General features: G+C 44.8%; 1 protein-coding gene across 5 annotated transcripts in view; it reads left to right on the top strand.

Annotated features, from left to right (window-relative positions):
• The window catches only part of LOC147623806 (structural maintenance of chromosomes protein 6B-like), a 184,794-nt gene that overhangs the window by 21,499 nt on the left and 142,999 nt on the right, over positions 1–20,296 (top strand). For 4 of the 5 annotated variants that reach the window (XM_086820431.1, XM_086820427.1, XM_086820428.1 and 1 more), the window contains exons 6-10: positions 8,795–9,115; positions 9,196–9,327; positions 10,452–10,586; positions 10,701–10,777; positions 10,849–10,924. In XM_086820431.1, coding sequence (XP_086676557.1) covers positions 8,795–9,115; positions 9,196–9,327; positions 10,452–10,586; positions 10,701–10,777; positions 10,849–10,924 — 741 coding nt within the window. The remainder of the gene's footprint in view (positions 1–8,794; positions 9,116–9,195; positions 9,328–10,451; positions 10,587–10,700; positions 10,778–10,848; positions 10,925–20,296) is intronic. The other variant, XM_086820430.1, reaches the window with a different exon arrangement.

Here is a 20,296-nt window from a genome sequence, read left to right as displayed (position 1 = left end):
AAGTTCTTTGGCCCATGTAAGGTCACTCTGCTTCCTTTGGTTGACAGCTCATGCGGGCCTTGTGGTAGGAGCATGGCTAGCGACCCACTACTTGTTGATTCTCTAGAGCACAGAGGTAGTCCCATGGATATTGCTTGCGGGACTGCCCAGGATTGTGCGCTTGATCACTCAGGGCTGTTCCTGCACCAGTTTTGTCACCTAGGGCTTGGTTGCGTGGGCCATTAGGACAGAATGTGCTGGCACTGCGTCATGACTTATGATTACTGCTTCAGACACCAGCAAGGGCCAATTGACACCTTGTCACAAATAGTGGAGACCCAGAATAGAAAGAAAAAACTCTTCTAGCCTTCAGACACAGAACACACAGCAAGAAAACCACAAGAACTATGAATAAACACCGCACTGAGCCGGAACGGCCAGCCCCCCGTAGGTACTTCAAGGCGCGGTGAAAAAAACACAACAATTTCAACAAAACCAATTCAGCTTCAAAGAGCTGTCATACAATCCCCAAAGCAGTCCCTAAGCAGGCCTCAAACCAGCCCTGGGTCTTCACACATGTGAACCTGTACAGCCACTGTACTGCTGCTGCACCACTGTACGCCTGCTGTGCCAACTTTATAGCCAGCGTAGAGAGACTGTACGGTTGTACGGCCGGTTTTTTGACGGCAGCTGCTGTACCCTGTACGGTCAGCGCAAGAGAGAGAGGAGCTGTACAGCCTTCTGTACCCTGTACGGCCAGTGCAAGAGAGAGAAGGAGAGCTGTACAGCCTGCTGTACCCTTTACGACCAGTGCAAGAGAGAGAAGGAGAAGGGCTGTACGGCTGCTGCACACTGTACGGCCTGCACAAGAGAGAGAAAGGGTGCTGTATGGCCTGCGCAAGAGAGAGAAGGAGACTGCCGAAGGTTGAAGATGTATGCGCATGCCCAAAAGAGAGAGACCCAGCTCCTCTTTAATGCACTCGACCAGCTATATATTCAGTGCTTTTTTCCCCTCTTTACCAGAATAGCTGAACTTTGCCCAAAAATATCAACTTTTTGCTTTTTCCAGGCTTGTAGGCCTCCTTTTGCCCACCTGTCCATGCCCAAAATAATAATATGAGCAGCTCGTCTTTAATGATGTGTGAACACACTAACTTATAAACCTTGTAAGTCCATTTGATGAATAAAATCCCATGCTGCTTATGCTCAGTGGCCATCTTTCAGGCCAAACTTTGCTGGTAAATGCTCCAGCTTTCTTTTGTGGAAAAATCCCCGTTCACACCTTGGTTCCGCTCAGTGTGAGAAACACTAGGCAAGATTGGTGAAGGGCCCAAATGGTGACATCCCCTCCGTCTTATAAAGCAGTTGTCCGCCGCAATTGTAAAAGCCTGATACCACTAAAATATTCCTCAAGTATAGCAGATGCAATGTCAATCAACGGTATTTCATAATTCCGGCATTAAAGCCGTAAGTCCAGATCCACGATGCAAAGCTAGATATGGGCACAAGAGCCAACTGTATCAAGAAATTAACTTTAGCCATATCCTGAGTCCATAACTCTAATAATAACTAGACACAGGCACAAGAGCCAACTGTGTCCCAAATATCCATAAATCCATAAGTAGCTTTAGGTACCTGCAAAAATAAAAGAAGCAGAATACATAGCCACAAAAATGTCTTGCCATGCCATTGGACTGCATAAGAGCACCACTCTTATGATCCATAGGCATGCCCAAGCTAAACATGCTTCACATGTCCATATGGTTCACCAGGGCAACGACCCTTCCATGATACTATACATGCTCGCCTAGATTTCCTCTTCCACTAGACTTCACTCACCAGGGTCACCAACCCTTCCATGAGTTCACGAAACACTCACCAAGGTTACCAACCCTTCCATGAGTCCATGAAACACTTACGAGGGTTACCACCCTTCCATGAGTTCACAGAATTACTCACCAGGGCTACTACCCTTCCATGAATGAATCCATCCACAGTTGGCGTAGACACAGCCCTTTGCCAACGAGATGTTAGATCATATTTTTGGAGCGTGTTCTCATTGTGGCAAAAAACATCTGGCTTTTTGTCCAATTGAGACAAGAAATACATCATTGTTGTCGCATATGTTAAGGTGTTTCAAGATTTCATATCCTTTTTCAAAAACAAAATCAAGAGCTTCATGGTGCATAACTTCATTTATAGGTGGCAAGCTCAACAGTTCAAAGATTTTATGATAAGGTTTCCTAATGACGTAGTGGTCTGAGTGATTGACTTTGAGGAGAGGTGGGCTCAAGTTCACTCTACCACGTGCACTCTGTAGTGGTATTTTGATCAGAGAATTGGAAAGGAGAGGTGGGCTCAAGTGTAGAATATAAGAATGAGTCACGGGCATAAATATCTTGGTTCTCCATAAACTTTTCTGGTGCATATAGTTTTACAAGCATTTTGGTTGCCAATAGTTTTACAGGCATTTCGGTTGCCAATAGAAATCCATAGAAAAATCCTTGATCCATGAGATATCCATGAGTTCCATAAGTCCACTACATCTCAAATAAAGGGGAGCCAAAAACATCTCCATCCAAGCAAAAGAAGCCAAAGAGCTGTATATAAAGCCCAAGAATCACTGAGCCAATGATAACCATATAGATGCGCCAAACCATCATATATGTATAAATCCTCAAGCAAAGATATGCCAAAAACTAGCTCACAGTCTTGGTCATGTCCGTATGTAAACCAGGCTTTCCAACTATTATGTTTAACTGAACCAGTTCAAGGAAAACAACACACAATTCTCCTTGTACGGGTATACAAGGGTTTAAGTGTTTTCTTTGCTAGATTCGTCATAAAGCTAAAAGGAATATCTCGTCAGCATATGCATAAGATATCTTGAGAGATAGCTCCACCTAGCTTGCTTGTGAGCTTCATTTATAATCCACAATAATCCTTAAACAAAAGGGCGCCAAGAACAAAGTCCATCCCAATAAGCAGGGAACAAGAAACTTGATTGACATGAATAGAATTGTCAGATCTACGCATAATAACAAAAAGCGTCCTTAAAATCCAGTAAATTCTCATTGCTGATAGATAAATGATTCCGTATCACATGGAATACCAAAATCATAAACTAGTTTAGTGGCTTTGCGGCTAGAGAGATAGATATCTGAATTGCTCAAAGTATCTATTCTGCAACACATAGCAACAGATAGAGGATTCTTCTTACACAAACATGCAAGAGTGAAAGTATATATATGTTCAACCAAAACTAAACATTTAGTTATTTCTTGCATGTACAAAGCCAAAAATACTTAGTTAATAAAAAGGATATTGACAAAAATACACCGCTGAAGTGTAAGCAAAATTAGCATCCTTGTATAAAATTTTACGTCTTGATGTGAGGCTGAGATCTGCGAATCTAAAATTCAGATGAAGCTTCAACATCGTCATAATGCGTGATCTTTGGATGGGGGCAGAAGATTGTCATGTGACCTTTGGCTCCGCAATCAGTACATGTAGGCTGCCACGCATGCAACTTCACAATGGCTTGGGGCTTTGTTCGACGTGCCACTCCTTCCTTAGATTCAAGAGGTGCTAGGTGAGGATTTCAGGCTTCTGCGTCTCCTCAGGAGACGTCACAGAAGGCAAGCGAGATCTCTTCTTCTCATAGCATGACTGCTCATCCAAATCCTCCAGTGTGCGTTTTTGATATTGCTCAGGAGGTTTTAGAATGAGAATAGAGGATGATACGCAGCAAACCATCCATCCCGCACGACATTGTTCGAGCTGAGTTTGCTGCACCACCTATGGCAGTGGAGGCATTGTTCCAAACGATCTCCTTTATATACAGGATGAGGGAGATGCCCACGGAGAGATTATCCCGCCGAGCTTTTGAGGCATCCAGAAAGATGGCCGAGGCTGGACACACTGGATCTTGGTATGCACAGATGCTACAGTGGTTCTCACATAATGGGATAGACATTGAGCGGTTGCCACCTTTTCAGTATGATCAGTTTGCTCCACGGGGTTACCTCTCTCTCAATGAGAGGAACAGTAGAAGGGACAGGACATATGGCAGCACTACATACAGGAGACATGGAGAGCACCAGAGAGCCCACTACCACCGAAGATGCTATATTACAGAGACCACTTTATGAGCATCTCAAGGGATGGGTTTATACATCGACCGCGGTACATGGATGTATACATGCCACACAGCTCTCGCGTTGCTATTGGCCAGCTACGAGTCTCATCACATCAGCTAGAGATAGAGGCTGGGAGAGCGGCACGGGTTCCCAGAGCTGAGCGGATATGCAGATTGTGCCGCGAGGAGGTGGAGACTGAGGATCACTTTGTATGTAGATGTAGAGCCCACCAAGGGGTCAAAGATAGATATGTAGGATTGTTTGAGGAGCACTCCTCACTACATCAGTTGATGGAGGCCTCGGACCAGCGACAGCTTGGCAGACTACTACTAGAGCTTCATAGTTCTCGAGAGAGACTCCTCCAGACACCCGCTCCCACTAGGCGTGGGAGACAGTCCCAGCTCACAGATTTCTTCTAGAGAGCTATGCTAGTGCCAGCTCATGTACCACGTGGGGTGACCGCACAAAGAGCAGAGGAATTGAGGCTCTGTCCAGCTTGTCGGGAAACCCTCACAAATGGCACGATTAAACACATGTACGATGAGCGGAGCCAAAGTGTCTCGTGCATATGAGAAGTGCTCTCCAACTAGCCCATCATGATCCTGTGCCTTTCCATTCTGTAACCTGTCTATCGCATCTAGCACCATCCGCATAGTAAAAAAGGTGCTGCTAGGCGGTCTAGCTCCCAGTGGAGGGGGGGTGGGGGGCTGTCCTGGTGCATCATATAGCTCTCTAGCATAAGTATGCCATGCCTCAGGTGCAGTAATCGGAGTACCAGAGAGAAATGAAATGAAATGTTATATTAATGTCTTCAAAAGGCCATAATGACCTATGAGACCAAAAAGTTACATCATGGTGGATCTGATACAATGTCTGGATAAAAAACCAGAAAATGAAAAAATAAAGATGATACTACTGGCACCTAGAAAATGAAACTGGAACTGGAAGGTAAACAGAAACCCTTATAGGGTGTGAATATAGTGAGGGGGGGGTACGCTATGGAGGTGAGTGGAGTACAGTGAGGGGATACAATATCATATGGGACGGGGGGGTACACTATGGAGGTGCCTCCATCTCATAATATGTGCCGCATCGGACGCCGGCGGATCTTCTCAATATCCTCTGTGGTCAGCACCCTGACTGGGTGTCCCGCATATCTCGCAAGAATAATCCGAATCCGCCGTTGCAACCTCCGTCTATGCTGGGATGCCCTCCTCCGTAGTCGTGGGCGTCTGGACCACCCAAGCTTAATCGCACGATCAATCGTGTACCGCTGGTGTGGGCGGTATCCAGATGGCTGGACTAAAGAAGTCTGTAATGTGCCTCTGAGTCTGGCTCTCTGTGCGCCTAAGCATGCTATCTCTATATCTCCGCAGCTCAAGCAAGAACAATCCCAAACACCTCTGGTCCTGGTACCCCATGACTCTGGAAAGTGGTCCAAAACCCTCTCTGAATAAACAGTGGAAACGACCACGTATCTCATAGTATGCAGTACAATGGCATATATAATGTAGCTCTGTCTCTAGCTCCCCATGGCATACTCGGCATATCCTGGCCTCAGTTGGTATACCTCTATATCGGCCAATCTCAATCTCAAGCTGGTGTGAGGATGTGCGAATCTGACCAATAGCACATCGTACTGCATGAGACAAGTGTACATCCATGTAACTGGGTCTGATCACAAAACCATTTGCTGTGAGCTGAAGAAAATGCTCTCTGTAGAAAGCCATCTTCGTGCCCAGCTCCTCAGTCGGCTGTATCCATGTCCTCCTAATGTCCAGCTGAACTAAATCCTCACGGATGAGTCTGGTAATCTCTGTCCGTGTGAGAGTGAGAGAGGGTGCATCCAGAGAATACTGGAAGGGAGGCAATCTGTCCATGCTAAAACCATGTGCCTGAGAGAGAGAGAGAGAGAGAGAGAGAGAGAGAGAGAGAAGAGAAGAGAACTTTTTTAATGTCGTAGGAAACTATCCCAAGAGACCAAATTGATCTATCCGACAAGATTTGAACTCAAGACCTTTGATTCAAGAGGGAAATGAGCTAACCAATCTACCACACTTGGGTGATAGAAAGGTTAGAGAGAAAGATATATTAACGTCTACGAGAGGCCACTATGAGACAAAAAATAATACAACTGTGTTCATCCAGTCATCAGAAGAAAAGAAAGAAAAGAAAAAGTGTGCATGTGTCTGGATACAACTGTGAATCATCATGGATCGGTGGCTGCTGTACCTGTATGGTCAGTGCAAGAGAGAAGGAGAGCTGTACAGCCTGCTGTATCCTGTACGGCTAGCGTAAGAGAGAGAAGGAGAAGGGCTGTATGGCTGGTGCACACTGTACGGCCTGTGCAAGAGAGAGAAAGGGTGCTGTATGGCTGTAGCACTATTGTATGGCTTGCGCAAGAGAGAGGAGGAGACTGCCCGAGGTTGAAGATGTATGTGCATGCCCAAAAGAGAGAGACCCGACCCCTCTTTAATGCACTCGATCAGCTATATTTGCATTGCTTTTTTTTTCCCTTTTTACCAGAATAGCTGAACTTTGCCCAAAAATATCAATTTTTTGCTTTTTCTAGGCTTGTAGCCCAAGTTTCAAGTAGGCGCCTCCTTTTGCCCACTTGTCCATGCCCAAAATAATAATATGAGCAGCTCGTCTTTAACGATGTGTGAACACACTGACTTATAAACCTTGTAAGTCCCTTTGATGAATAAAATCCGAAGCTGTTTATGCTCAGTGGCCATCTTTCAGGCCAAACTTTGCCGGTAAATGCTCCAGCTTTCTTATGTGGAAAAATCCCCGTTCACACCTTGGTTCCGCTCAGTGTGAGAAACACTGGGCAAGACTGGTGAAGGGAGCAAATGGTGACACACCTTGGGATTCCTCTACTCTTTTGGGACTCCATGTTCAAGATAATCGGTAGCCTCATCTTTACAATCTTTACACATTTGACTTCCCCATTTCAGGGAGGACATAGAGGCGATTGATGCCCCTAGCTGATTTAGTTACTGCCATATTGAGGAATCTCATTCACATGTGGCTGCTGGTTTTGCCATGCTCAAGAGGGCATAACAGCTTTTCTTCACACTTGGAGCTGCACCCCTTGTTTCGACTTGGCTATGACAAGCGTCCCCCCTCCCCCCCCCCCCCCCACCACACACACACTGGCACACATTTAAAAAAATCCAGAAAGAAAGCTTGTTATATGTATTTCCCTCTCAATGTGGCTGTCATGTGCACCGGCTGCACTAGAGTGCCGCACATCGATACTTGTACAGAGTGCAGGATATAGAAATGTTTTGGAGCTTTTTTTTTTGGGATTCTCTTAATCTACACTCACTCACCCATGTACGGGTCCCATCTAACACCAGACTTTGACACTGAACCACTGCACTATGTAGCCGGCGAGAACGTTTTGGAGGTTTCAAGATAAGCACTGAGCATTTTGTGAGCCGTAGTTCAGAGACAGTTGCCTGTTGCCATCAGGTTTAGGTGATAGGACAGTCATTGTGTTGTCTTGCATACATATGTAATCCACTTGGATTGTGACCCAAGTGGCTTATTAGGCCAAGAGCTGGCTGGACAGGGTGTGTGTGTATCTGAACCGGCAGGACACTTTACAGCCCATATGCAAATATTCGGCAGTGTGGGCACTCTAGGTTGAGCCAGGCTGACTTAGGCAGCCAGGCAGGACGGACAGCAGCCAGGACAGCCTGGTCAGACAACAGGTTGGGCTGGTTGAGTAGCCCAGTTCAGGTCGGAATGCAGGTCAGGCTGTAAAATGCAGGCCTTGGGCTGGTCAAGCAGGACAACCCATGACAGAAGGCCTCAATTGTGTGTATAAATAGGCATGGTGCCCTCCCTCATTCCTTCTCTCTCAGATATTCAAGCACAAGCAGATCCAGGCCACTGAAGCAGCAGAGATCACCAGCCAAGCACACCAACCCATGACAGAAGCCTCATTTGTGTGTATAAATAGGCATAGCGCTCTCCTCATTCCTCATCTCAGATATTCAAGTACAAGAAGACCCAGCCCTCTGAAGCAGCAGAAATCACCAGCCAAAGTCCTTGATCTGAAAGGAGCAAAGCGTCTAAGATCTTCCAGATCCCAGCAGGCAGCCTTCTCTTGCCAAGAACCAGCTGGGTGAGCACAATCATGCCTGCAGTTCAGCCTGGAACTCAGCCCACAGTCCATAGAGGTTAGTGCATACTTCACAAAGATCTTGACCCATCATTGTAGTTCATTCACATATCCTGTAAAACATCAAATAAACTGCAAGGTGGGGGCCCTTGAGTGGGTCATTTCGGACTCGGTTCGAGTGTTCCTGTTACATCCTTTCCTCTCTCATCTCTTCAGTTAAATTTGATTGCACCAAATTATAAAGTTAAGCAATGAAAAGACTTCCTCTACACATGTAATAATGGCCGCCCATGGAAGGTCGAGTCTTCCTGTCGAGTCTTCCTTCTTCATTCTTTTGGTTTCTCCCCTCTTGAAGGCTAATGCATCATCAGCCTTCTTCTGATATGAAATCGGTTCATGATCACATGAAGAAACATGCTTCTTTTTTGATTCCCATTTTGGAGGTCAGATTGAGTCAGGATTGCATGAATTAAATGTTCCGATTGGCCAACGTTTACAATCCATTTCAATGTTTTGACACCTCCATGATGTCTGTTCCCAGTTTTTTTACAGGGCAACACTTTTGCAGCAAGTGTTAGACTTATTGAAAGGTATTCAACAGAACATCGAGGCAGCAGGAGGCTACATTGGTGAGATGGAGCAAGAGATGCAGCCGTCCTTGCAACAGCTGAAATTGCTACACGAAAAGCTGAGAAGTGTTCAAAATATGGAGCACATGAATCAGGAACTTGTCATTTTGAGGAAACTGGCTGCTTGGTCTGAGGCAAATGAGGAAGAACGGAAGTATAAGGAGGGATTAACAAAACTTGAGAAGTATAATGGCAGGAAACCTGCTTGTGAAGAGAAGATCAGCAAAATACAGGTAATTGTATTCTGTTTTTTTTTCAGATTCTAATGACATGGTTAAAAAGAGCCTCAATTTAGAGCTTAATTTTATGCAAGTTTTATTGGCAGGAGAGTGTTGGGAAGCTTAGAGAAGAGCGGACGTTGAAGAAAGAAGCTATATCTGCTCTGTTCCAAAAGACAAGGGAATATAGGCAAATGCAGGATGAAAAGCAAAAAAGACTTGCTCAGGTTAGGGTCTGCAGTGTGCACTTATGTAGCATAAACCGGTATGATCGTGTAACACGCAGCAAGGCCTTTTTTATACCTTCATTTTAATCTTTGAACAAGGAGGTAGAACTATAGAGAGAGAAGATGGAGAGTCGACACCAGATTGGGTCCCAACTACCCACTTAAGGGCCCACTCCTGCAAGTAGGAGTATTTTCTTTTATTACTTTGGAGAGCTTCTTTACAATGCAGACTTTACCAAGAACTCACTTGACGATGGTTGACTCTGGAATGCCAAACACAAGGACGAGATAGAAACAACGTAGGCTGAACCATCAAGCGGTATGTAGACAACTTAGAAGCCAATTCGGAAGCCAATATGCACACCCAGATCTGCTGAGGGATGCAGGACCGATGGCTGAATGCTGAAGATGACTTATGGTTACCTTGGACTGTAGCACACTAAGGTGCTATGCTGAAGATATGTATGCACAAGTCAGAAGGCTCAAGCGGACATTGAAGCTGCTTTGTGTCACTATGATGTAAGAATGAGATAGGGACTGAGGGGCTGCTTATATATGCACATCTGTAACAAGTCTGCTGGTTGATATACTGTTGGCCTGTTTATATTGCCCACACGACAAGCTGAAAAATGGCATTTATGCAGGTGCCCTTAATGCCTATGGTACCTACATGCTTGCTTTCATGCATCTAACCTAAGATGACCTAAATGCTCTATTCTCCAAGTGGGTTAAGTGACACATACCGACACCTAAGGCTTTAGATGTGACCTACAGAGTCAAGTAGCTTATTCTTCTCCTCCTATCTCCCTTCCTTGCACCATCCTTGGTGGTGTGGTGTTTCCCATTTCAACCCCCTCAAATGTGCAGTTTCTGTTTGTTTCCATCCTGGTCCGAGTCCCTGGCCCAATCCCTGTTTCCCATAACTATGATTACTTGCTGCATGGGCCACTGACTCCTATGATTAAGCCGTGGGACTGTTTGAATGTGATAGATATCTGATGAGGCTATTTTTTAGAGCTAAATTAGTTAGCTTGTACATGTGACTGTAGTTTTACCTTGAGTCTTGAGTTCCTGCATGTTGCATGTACCATGTTGGTGCTTAAGCTGCAATTCAAAACTTACAGGCCACAAAGGAAGATGCACAGATTGAAGAGGAGCAGAATAGTAGGAAAAGAAGCATTCAACAAATGATGGAACGGGTGCATTGGTTAGAGCAGCAAATCATGGATATTCGTGAACGCCATGTGCAAGCTTCACAGGTAGTTGTTGGTGCACCTCTTAGAACCTGATGTACGAATTCTTGCAAACTTTTTAAGGGACAGAAATGAGATTGACCGGGATGACAGTCGGTTGAGTGATGGAATGTTTTGTAGGCAGAAGAGCTTGAAAGACAGGAAAGCTTCTGCAGGCTGCAAAGTGTGATTGATGAATCCACTAGTCAATTAAGGAGGTAATTGTTATGCTAATCATGCACTTAATTGCCTTTTGTAAACTTCTAAAATTAACTGTCTGTGTTGTCAGGCTGGAAGAAGAGATGTCCAATTCAGAGCTGAAAGCTACCTCTGCAACAGAGGAAGTTAGACAGATTCGGGATGAGGTAAACTCTTAAGTTTGAATGCTGTTAAGCCTTACATGTTAATCCAATATTGCGAAGCTTTTATGCCTGGAGTATTCAGTCACTCTGATTTTGCATATCGCCATGGGGTGAGCATCAAAATATGGAACCACATAATTTATCTCAATGTCTTGTATATAATTTATTCAAAGACATTTTTGTACCCTGCAAAACAATGATATGGTTGAGAACACTAATGCAGCTCAGTGATTGCACAACTGGCATAACTGCCAGTTACCCTTGACTCCACTTCATTGAAATCCGCCTACTTGCAGAATCCTGACTTCTTGGAAGTCTCATGTGGATCTGTGGATGCCAATAATTAAGATGGATAGGTCGTCCAAATCTACTAGAAGCAAGGGATCCTCCTTTGCCCATCGAGCCTTTTGGTCGCAAAATATTACCATGTGAAGGAACTTGTTCCTAGAGAACCAATCATTCTCCCTCTCCACCTTTAAGCCTATGCCTAAAAAGCCCCGACTCCTTGAGCATTCCGACTTCTCGAGTCATCTTGTATTCCCGTAGCCATCCACTGGAAAGGCAATAAGCTCTGCCATATGCTCTTTGAATGCTAGTAGCGTGTGATGAATCAATTACTATGACAAGTTCGGTTCTGGCTACTGTTTCATCCCACCAAATTGGGCGAAATTTGAACGTCAATTTTTCAAAAAGCTACAAATGTCAACCATCCAAGGAGATCCAATAGGATAATTTTCAGTGTGTCTAGAACAAGAGGTTCTATCAACAATTCTCACACTAGTCCCTCAAACTCAACTGATTATGGATCACAACGTTTATGAGGACGAAATATTTTGACTGCCTAACAAAAACTAATAAAAGCTTTGACTTTTAGTCTACCTTTGGACAAGTATTGTACTTCCCATCCATTTTTCCATGTGTCTCTAGTTCTCGTATATCCTGAAGACTAACACATACGACCTCAATTAGAGGTTAACTCCTAAAAATTAGGAAGTATAAACACTTAATCTCCTCAATTACAGGTTTACTTCTAAAAAACTAGAAGTATATTCACTCAACCTCCTCAAGAAGTAGGGGTTTACTTCCAAAATCTATATTCCTCACATAGCATTTCCATGGTCTGTAGTGTTGGGTTTTATGCTGTGTATGCACCCAGAGGAGTGCTAGTGATCATCAGTAGTTACTGGGGCACTTTTTACTTCAGTTAGTGGAGGTTTTTTCCCCCAGTTTAGTTCAGTTTCACTTATATGCAGTTTATAAGTGTTTTGGTCCACCCGGCACATTTATGGCCGGACATGTGAACACTTATCCTTTAGGGGTCACTATCATGTGGCTTGTACTTGATTTTTTCTATCATTGAGATATACAGCAGTCGTGTTCACTCCCTCTCTTTGGTTTCCACGCCTGATTGCTTTCTGTAAACCCTAACCCTAACCCTGTTTGTCTTCAATTGGTATCAGAGCTGTTGAAGCTCTGCTTAGCACTGCCCGTACACTGCCAAGTCTATGCTGCATCTGCCCGTACAGCATACGTACATTCAATCTGTGCTGCCTGCATCGCCTTCAGAAGCTGTACCAGCCCGTACAGTCAAGCGAAGTCACCTTTACCTGTGCGCCGTCAGATAACCACTGCGCCTGCTGCCCGTATCTGGTCGCCTTCAGCCTTGTACTACAGTACGCCGCCTACAGTCACGACACGTAGCCTTCACGTCGCCTTCAGCCCGAGTACTTGTGCGCCACCTGCAGCCCCAGTCAGCGCTAATCAACCCGTGTACCTGTGCGCCACCTATAAGACGTCGCCTACAACTTCAGCGTATGTGTACCAGCCACCGACAGCGCCGAAAGTCACCTGCGCAGTCATACGCCTTCAGCGCTGACTGTACCTGCACAGTAAAGTGGTCGCCTTCAGACGGGTACTGCATCAGTCAAGCGCCGCCTGCGACTTGCTTCTGTACATTCAGCGCTATTTGTCACCTGCACAGAGAAACGTGCACTGTGTACTTTCAGTGCAGCATTCAGTGCTGTGTATTTGGGGACTGTACCTGCAGAAATAACACAACCTACACAGTCATTCGGTGGTAAGCATTAAAATTCAATTTTTGGGCATTTTTAATTTTCTCTGTGAAAATATACAGGCACAACAGGCAGATTTTCTAGCAAGAAAATATACAGATTTTTGCACAGTTTGGGTGCAGCAAATTTGGGCATTTTTGGGGCATTTTGGCATTGTGTACGCCATTTGCTGCTCTATTCAGTCATTGGTGCATTGAGCTGCACAGTCAGAGGATTGAGAGTGCAGGCAGATTTGGGTGAACTGTATTCAGTGGAGTACAGTTGTTATCAGGGTTTTTGCTATTGGGTTTTTTGGTAAACAGGTACAACATTGTGCGTAAAGCATAATGGCAAATCAACAGCAAAGTGATGTATTCACATATTTGTCTAAGGAAGACAAATTGGATGGCACGAACTACTCCTTGTGGAGTTTTATGCTGAAAAATGTGCTTGTGGCAAAAGGTCTTTGGGATTTTGTTAGTGGTGATGAACCACGTCCAGGTCCATTGGCTCCAGAGACTCCTCCCCAAGGGGGTGCTCGTGGACGAGGACAACAGGTACAGGCTCCAGGACAGCCATTGCCTGTTCAGAGAACAAATGCTCAAAAGACATGGGATGCCAGGGATGCACAAGCTTTGTCACTCATTGCATTGTCAGTTCAGAGGTCCATTATACCTCATATTCGTTCAGCTGGCTCTTCACAGAATGCATGGGTGACTTTGGAGCAGATGTATGCTGCTCGTAATGAGGCTAGGATCTCATTTTTGAAAAGAGAGCTGGAAAATCAGAAAATGAATGAAGGAGATGATATGTCTAGCCACTTAAACAAGCTGCAGGATTTGAGAGAGCAACTCATCAATGTGGATGAGATTATTCCTGAGACACAGCTTGTGTCCACCATCTTGCACTCTTTGCCAAGATCTTACTTGGCTTTCCATACCTCTTTAAACCTCAGCATGAGGAATGCTGTTGAACCCCTCAAGTATCAGGAACTTGTTGCTCTCTTACTACAAGAGGAGCAAATGAGGAAGAATATGAATATGAACACAAATGCTGAACAAGCATTTACTACAGGTCAAAAGGGGAAAGGGAAATCTCAGCCAAAGAGTGCAAATCAAAACTCAGGTGATGGTGGTTCTTCATAGGATACCAAGAAAGGTGATGGACAGCCCAAGAAGAAGGGCAAATGTCATTACTGTAAGAAGCCAGGTCACTACATCACGGAATGTAGAAAGAGGATTGCCAAAGAGAAGGCAAAGGAAGCTGGGATGTCTGTTAATGATGCTCCTAAAGCTCCTCTAGAGACTGCTTCTTTTGTTGAGGACAGGGATTATTGTTTTTTTACATGCAGCTATGATGCCTCTTGGTCTTCACAAGCACTCAGCTTGACAGAGCATGCATGTACTTGGTATTTTGATAGTGGTGCCTCAAAACATATCACATCTCGCAGGGATTTGTTTAGTCATGTTGGCCCTGCCCCTGTTGGCAAAACTATTCAGTGTGCCAACAATGCTTCATATCCAGTGTGTGGCATTGGGGAGATTCAGCTTACAGCCATTGATGGCTCTATTCTCCGCCTTACAGATGCCTTATATGTACCAGGGATAAAGAAGAATTTGTTGTCCATTTCTTCTTTAGCACATTGTGGAATGCAAGTCCACTTTGATGATGATAAATGCATGGTCAGAGACAAAGCAAATGCCTTGACCTTGATGCTTACTGGTACATTATGTCATGGACTTTATGAGTTGGATGCATTTCAGCCAGTGGATCAGTCTGCTTATCATGCATTCACTCTTACTCCAGCTATGGTTGATGCGGAGTTATGGCATGCTCGCATGGGGCATGTAAATTTTGGTAGTCTTATGCTTATGCAGCGACATAATATGTTTACAGATCTACCTCTCATGGAGAAGCCTCCAGATCACATTTGTGAAGGATGTATTTTGGGAAAAATGCACAGGTTTTCCTTCCCACGTGATCAGGCTCTAAGAGCAACTGCAAAGTTGCAACTTATACACAGTGATCTTTGTGGTCCCATGCAGACGAAGTCATTAGGTGGTTGCTTTTATTTTGCAACATTTATTGATGACTTCTCTCGTATATGCTGGGTCTATCCTTTGACACAGAAATCACAGGTATATGATGCATTTTTGGCCTTTGTAGCACTTGCTGAGACAGAGTCAGGATGCAAGGTGAAGACTCTCCGTTCTGACCGAGGGGGGGAATATATGTCACATGTGCTGAATTCCTTTCTTGGGAGTAGAGGTATAAAACATCAGTATACTACTCCTTACACTCCACAGCAGAATGGGGTTGCAGAAAGGAAAAATCGGTCACTCATGGAGATGGCCAGATGTATGCTAAAGGCAAAAAGACTACCACATATCTTTTGGGTGGAAGCAGTAATGTGTGCTTGTCATATTTTGAATCGATGTCCCACAAAGGCATTGGTTTCTATTACTCCTTTTGAGGCTTGGCATGGCCGCAAGCCTTCTGTATCGCATTTTCGTATCTTTGGGTGTCTTGCATATGCACACATACCCAAAGAGTTGAGGAGGAAGCTTGATGATAAAGCCACAAAATGCATTTTTGTTGGGTATAGCCGTGAGAGCAAGGGCTACAGGTTATATGACCCACTATCCAGGAAGATATTCATCAGTCGGGATGTGATTTTTGATGAAAAATCAGAAATATCCATGGCTGGTTATGAGGCAAATCAGGCTGAAAATGATGTGTTTGAAGGTCTACTACCCATGGAGTTTCATTCCACAGTTGGTGACCCAACTCATGAGGGTACTGGACAGCCAGCAAATGATGTAGGTGGTGCAGAAATTCAGCAGCCAAATGAACCAGAAGCTGAACCAAATATGGGACAGCAGGCACCACAGGTCAGACATATACCTAGATGGTATTTGAGGACATTACAGGACAGCCATTTAGAGGGTCCTCTTGCTGGTCGTACTCGTAGGGAGACAAGGACCAATGAGCATGCACACATCATGGATTTGAATCTGGTTATGGCAGCCAGTTTACAGGATGATGATGAGCCTGATTCATTTGTGGATGCACGAGATAATGTGCATTGGAACAAAGCCATGCAGGATGAGATTGATTCTATTAAAAAGAATCAAACATGGGATTTGGTTGATCTGCCCAAAGGCAAGAAAGCCATTGGTACTAAATGGGTCTATAAGTTGAAAAGACATGCAGATGGATCCATTGACAGGTACAAAGCCCGTCTAGTTGCAAAGGGCTATGCACAGAAAAAGGGCATTGATTATGAGGAGACATTTGCTCCTACATCCCGTATGTCGACACTTAGGTGTGTCATTGCATTGGCTGCACATCGTGGTTGGGTTGTTCACCAGTTGGACATAAAGACTGCATTCCTACATGGGGACCTCGAGGAGGAAGTTTATGTATTTCAGCCCATGGGATTTGCAGAACATGGTCATGAGGGGAAAGTATGCAGGCTGAAAAAGGCCTTGTATGGTTTGAAACAAGCTCCACGAGCTTGGTATGCAAAAATAGATGCTTTTCTACTCACTCAGGGATTTGTGAACAGTCCGTCAGAGGCCACTTTGTATGTGAAGAAAGAAGAGACAGATCTGCTGGTCATCAGTCTTTATGTGGATGATCTCTTGCTCATGGGATCAAATGATGACAAAATTGCAGCTTTTAAAGAGATACTGCAACAGACATTTGACATGTCTGACTTGGGCCTTGTACATTACTATTTGGGCATACAGTTTGTGCAGGATAACAGAGGCATTGGGTTGTTGCAATCACGTTATGTTGCTAAACTTCTGGAGAAGTTTAAATTTCAGGATTGCAAGCCTATTAGTACTCCTATGGAGCCTGGGATGAAACTGTCACTACAAGATGACAGTGTTTCCTTTGATGCCACTACATATGCTCAGGCTGTTGGGTGCCTCATATACTTGTGTAATACAAGGCCAGATATTCAGTATGCAGTCTCTCAGTTGAGCAGATTCATGCACAGCCCACGGTTGTCACATTGGCAAGCTGTGAAGCGTGTATTCCGTTATTTGCAGGGTACCTCGTCTCTTGGTTTGCTTTATCCTGAGGGGGGTGACATGCAGTTACACGCTTACAGTGATTCAGATTGGGCTGGTGATTTTGATACCAGACATTCCACTAGTGGGAATTGTTTCTTCCTTGGCGCTTCATGCATTTCTTGGCTAAGCAAGAAACAGACCACAGTGGCCACTTCATCTTGTGAGGCAGAGTACAGAGCAGCCTACACTACTACTGTTGAGTGTGTTTGGCTGCGTCGTCTTATGACTGATATGGATATTTCAGTGGAGGAGCCTACACCTATCTATACTGATAGTCAGAGTGCCATTGCTGTGGCCAGGAATCCTGTGTTTCATGCTCGCACGAAACACATTGAGATTCACTATCATTTTGTTCGGGAGAGACTCCAGGCAGGAGATATCAGTCTGATCTACTGTCCTACAGATCAGAATGTGGCAGACATCTTCACCAAGGCATTACCACGTCCGAAATTTGAAGCATTCCGCAATGCTTTGAATTTGTTTCCTTTTGGTGGATGATGTACAGTGATCACATATCACTCCAGGGGGGTTTGTTGGGTTTTATGCTGGGTATGCACCCAGAGGAGTGCTAGTGATCATCAGTAGTTACTGGGGCACTTTTTACTTCAGTTAGTGGAGGTTTTTTCCCCCAGTTTAGTTCAGTTTCACTTATATGCAGTTTATAAGTGTTTTGGTCCACCCGGCACATTTATGGCCGGACATGTGAACACTTATCCTTTAGGGGTCACTATCATGTGGCTTGTACTTGATTTTTTCTATCATTGAGATATACAGCAGTCGTGTTCACTCCCTCTCTTTGGTTTCCACGCCTGATTGCTTTCTGTAAACCCTAACCCTAACCTTGTTTGTCTTCATGTAGCCCGTAGGGTTCCGTCCACTGTGGAGTAACACTTATCTTGTTCCTAAAACCTTGGACCTGCCAACTGGTCTTAGGCACCAAGTTCTAGACCGAGAAGTTTCAAACTCATCTCTCTCATGTACACTCGAGATTGCCTTTTGTATCGAAATACAATAACATCACTTTGGCCATTGCAAGATGTGTGTGATGAATCATGATTGTCATCCTTCTTGTGACTTCCATGCTCACACAACCAAGAAGGTTCCTTATCTTGTCCTTGACAAACTAGCACTACTCCTCACAGTTACTGAAGGTTAGCTATGCTTTTGAAGGTTAGCTATGCAAAAGCATAGGGTATTCCAGAGGAGAAATCCAGAAGCTTCAGGAGTTCCTACATGGGAATACATCCTGGCATCCCATACCACCAAGACATATCCCACATAAAACGCCCATTAAGCATACGATCATGGGTGAAATGGCCAACTTTCCCTCCCTTAACGTGGCCTTGAAGCCATTGAATTCCCCTTTGAACACCAAGGTCAAATCTTAGGTCAACTAGAGGGTTAGTCCAATTCGTGCAAAACTAAGGATAAAAGTTAGTACCACATTTACATCCCAGTTCTTGCTCTGGTCAAAACAAGCCACATAATAACTCTTGAGTCTCCTCATAAGAGAGTGGCTCATCTGTGTCATAAAGACTACTCATGCAAGCCATATCTGCATGTTCTCTAGCATTTTTGGAACTAGCCCTTTGTTGAAAATGGCGAGCCATGGGAGAGAGAGAGATAGAGAGTGAGAACAAAGGTCTTAGAGAGAGTATTTGCCGGACTCAATGATAGGGATTTGATTGATATGTTGAAGCTCATCAAATACAATGCTTTTATAGACATCGCCCCATCCACCCTGCTTAGGCGCTAGACTCACCATCTACACCTCCTATGCCATGGTAGTCTCTCATATCAGGGTAAGACTGAGGTAGTGAGGCCAGCATTAGGTCACCCCCTTGGCTTCTAACTAGGAAAATGGAAACGCGAAGCCTTTTATAAAAGAAGGCACGCGAAACGAACATTAATTACATATCTTTCTTGGGGGACGATCCAGGCAGATGGAAGTTTTAACGACTTCCGAACTCGGAATGTCACTGGAGACGTCGTTTGCTTGTCTAGTCAATTTAGCCCGGGGGGGCCAGGGCAGAGAACTCCATAGGACTTCAATGTGATGGTTGAAGCTTCAATTACTCGATTTTACCCAAAAATTGGAAAAGCCCCAATTTTAGCTGACTAGGAAGCTTCAATTTGTTGCTAATTGTTCAGTTTTGCAAAAGCCCCAATTGTATTGAATTTTGGAGCTTCAATTTGGGTCAATTTCTCTGATGTTTTAGAAATCCTCTCCAAAACTTTGTCACATCTTTCTCTCTTTTCTCTTCTCCACCATGGAGTTTCAACCTCCGAAACATTGACCTGTGTAACCCTAGGATACGCTTGCTGAACCATCATAAGGTATCAAAGCTACAATTACCTGTGTGTAACGGTCGCTGCTAGCTGCCCATATCAGCCACAGCTACGCCATTGATCTTCGCTATCCACACCAGCACCAATGTCAATCTGCTGCTGATCGTGGTCGTCACATCACAGCTCACAGCCCGCTTCTGCTCCCGTTTTTCGCATGAAGGCCGCCGTCACCAGCGCTCTCGTGCCCCCGCCGGCATATTCCCACCTTGACGTTAGTTCCAGCGTGTTCTCACTGTCAGCTGCTCTCTTTGTTAGAGCTCACGTCTGGGCTTCTTCCCCGCCTAGCTGCTCCCACTGCATGCACCTGGGCTTCTTCCACGTTGGCCACCGCTTCGTCCGTTTTTTGTCGGGGTGTCCACACTGTATCTACACCTCGTGATAGTGCCCATGCCTTACCTCGCACATTCTGCTAACATCAACTTCTGGCATCGACATCAACAAATTTGGGGTATTTCAGAAATCTACTAAAAATCCTATATTGGAGTTGTTGCATTCAGAAAAAAATAGGGGCTTTTTCAAAAAATTAGTGAAAAACAGTCTAATTGAAGCCCTCCCTATGAGGGGGGTGCAGGAGGTGAAGGGCAAGAGAGAGGGCGAAGGGGGGGCGCAGGTGGCATAGCTAGGGTAGGGGAGTCGCCGGTAGCGACGCACAGGAGAGGGGGGAGCGCAGCTCGCTATGAAGTGGATTCTCTTGTGCATAAGAAGAGTATTTTGTTGGATTTGTCTATTTGTCTGTTTTGGTTTCGTGACATTGCCACACTGCCTTTCACTGAGAAAGAGCTGACACATGCGTTATATGGCATGGGACGTTGGAAGTCACCTGGTTGGGAAGATCAGACGGTTGAATTCTTTGTTGCCTTCTGGGATGAGCTTAAACTTCCGATCTTGACCAT

Source organism: Cibotium barometz, chromosome 26 (assembly GCF_041138505.1).
Source record: "Cibotium barometz isolate CiBa-2024 chromosome 26, ASM4113850v1, whole genome shotgun sequence".
Taxonomy (NCBI): Eukaryota; Viridiplantae; Streptophyta; class Polypodiopsida; order Cyatheales; family Cibotiaceae; genus Cibotium; species Cibotium barometz.
Note: the sequence above shows the minus strand (reverse complement) of the source record. Positions and strands in the feature narration are given on the sequence as shown.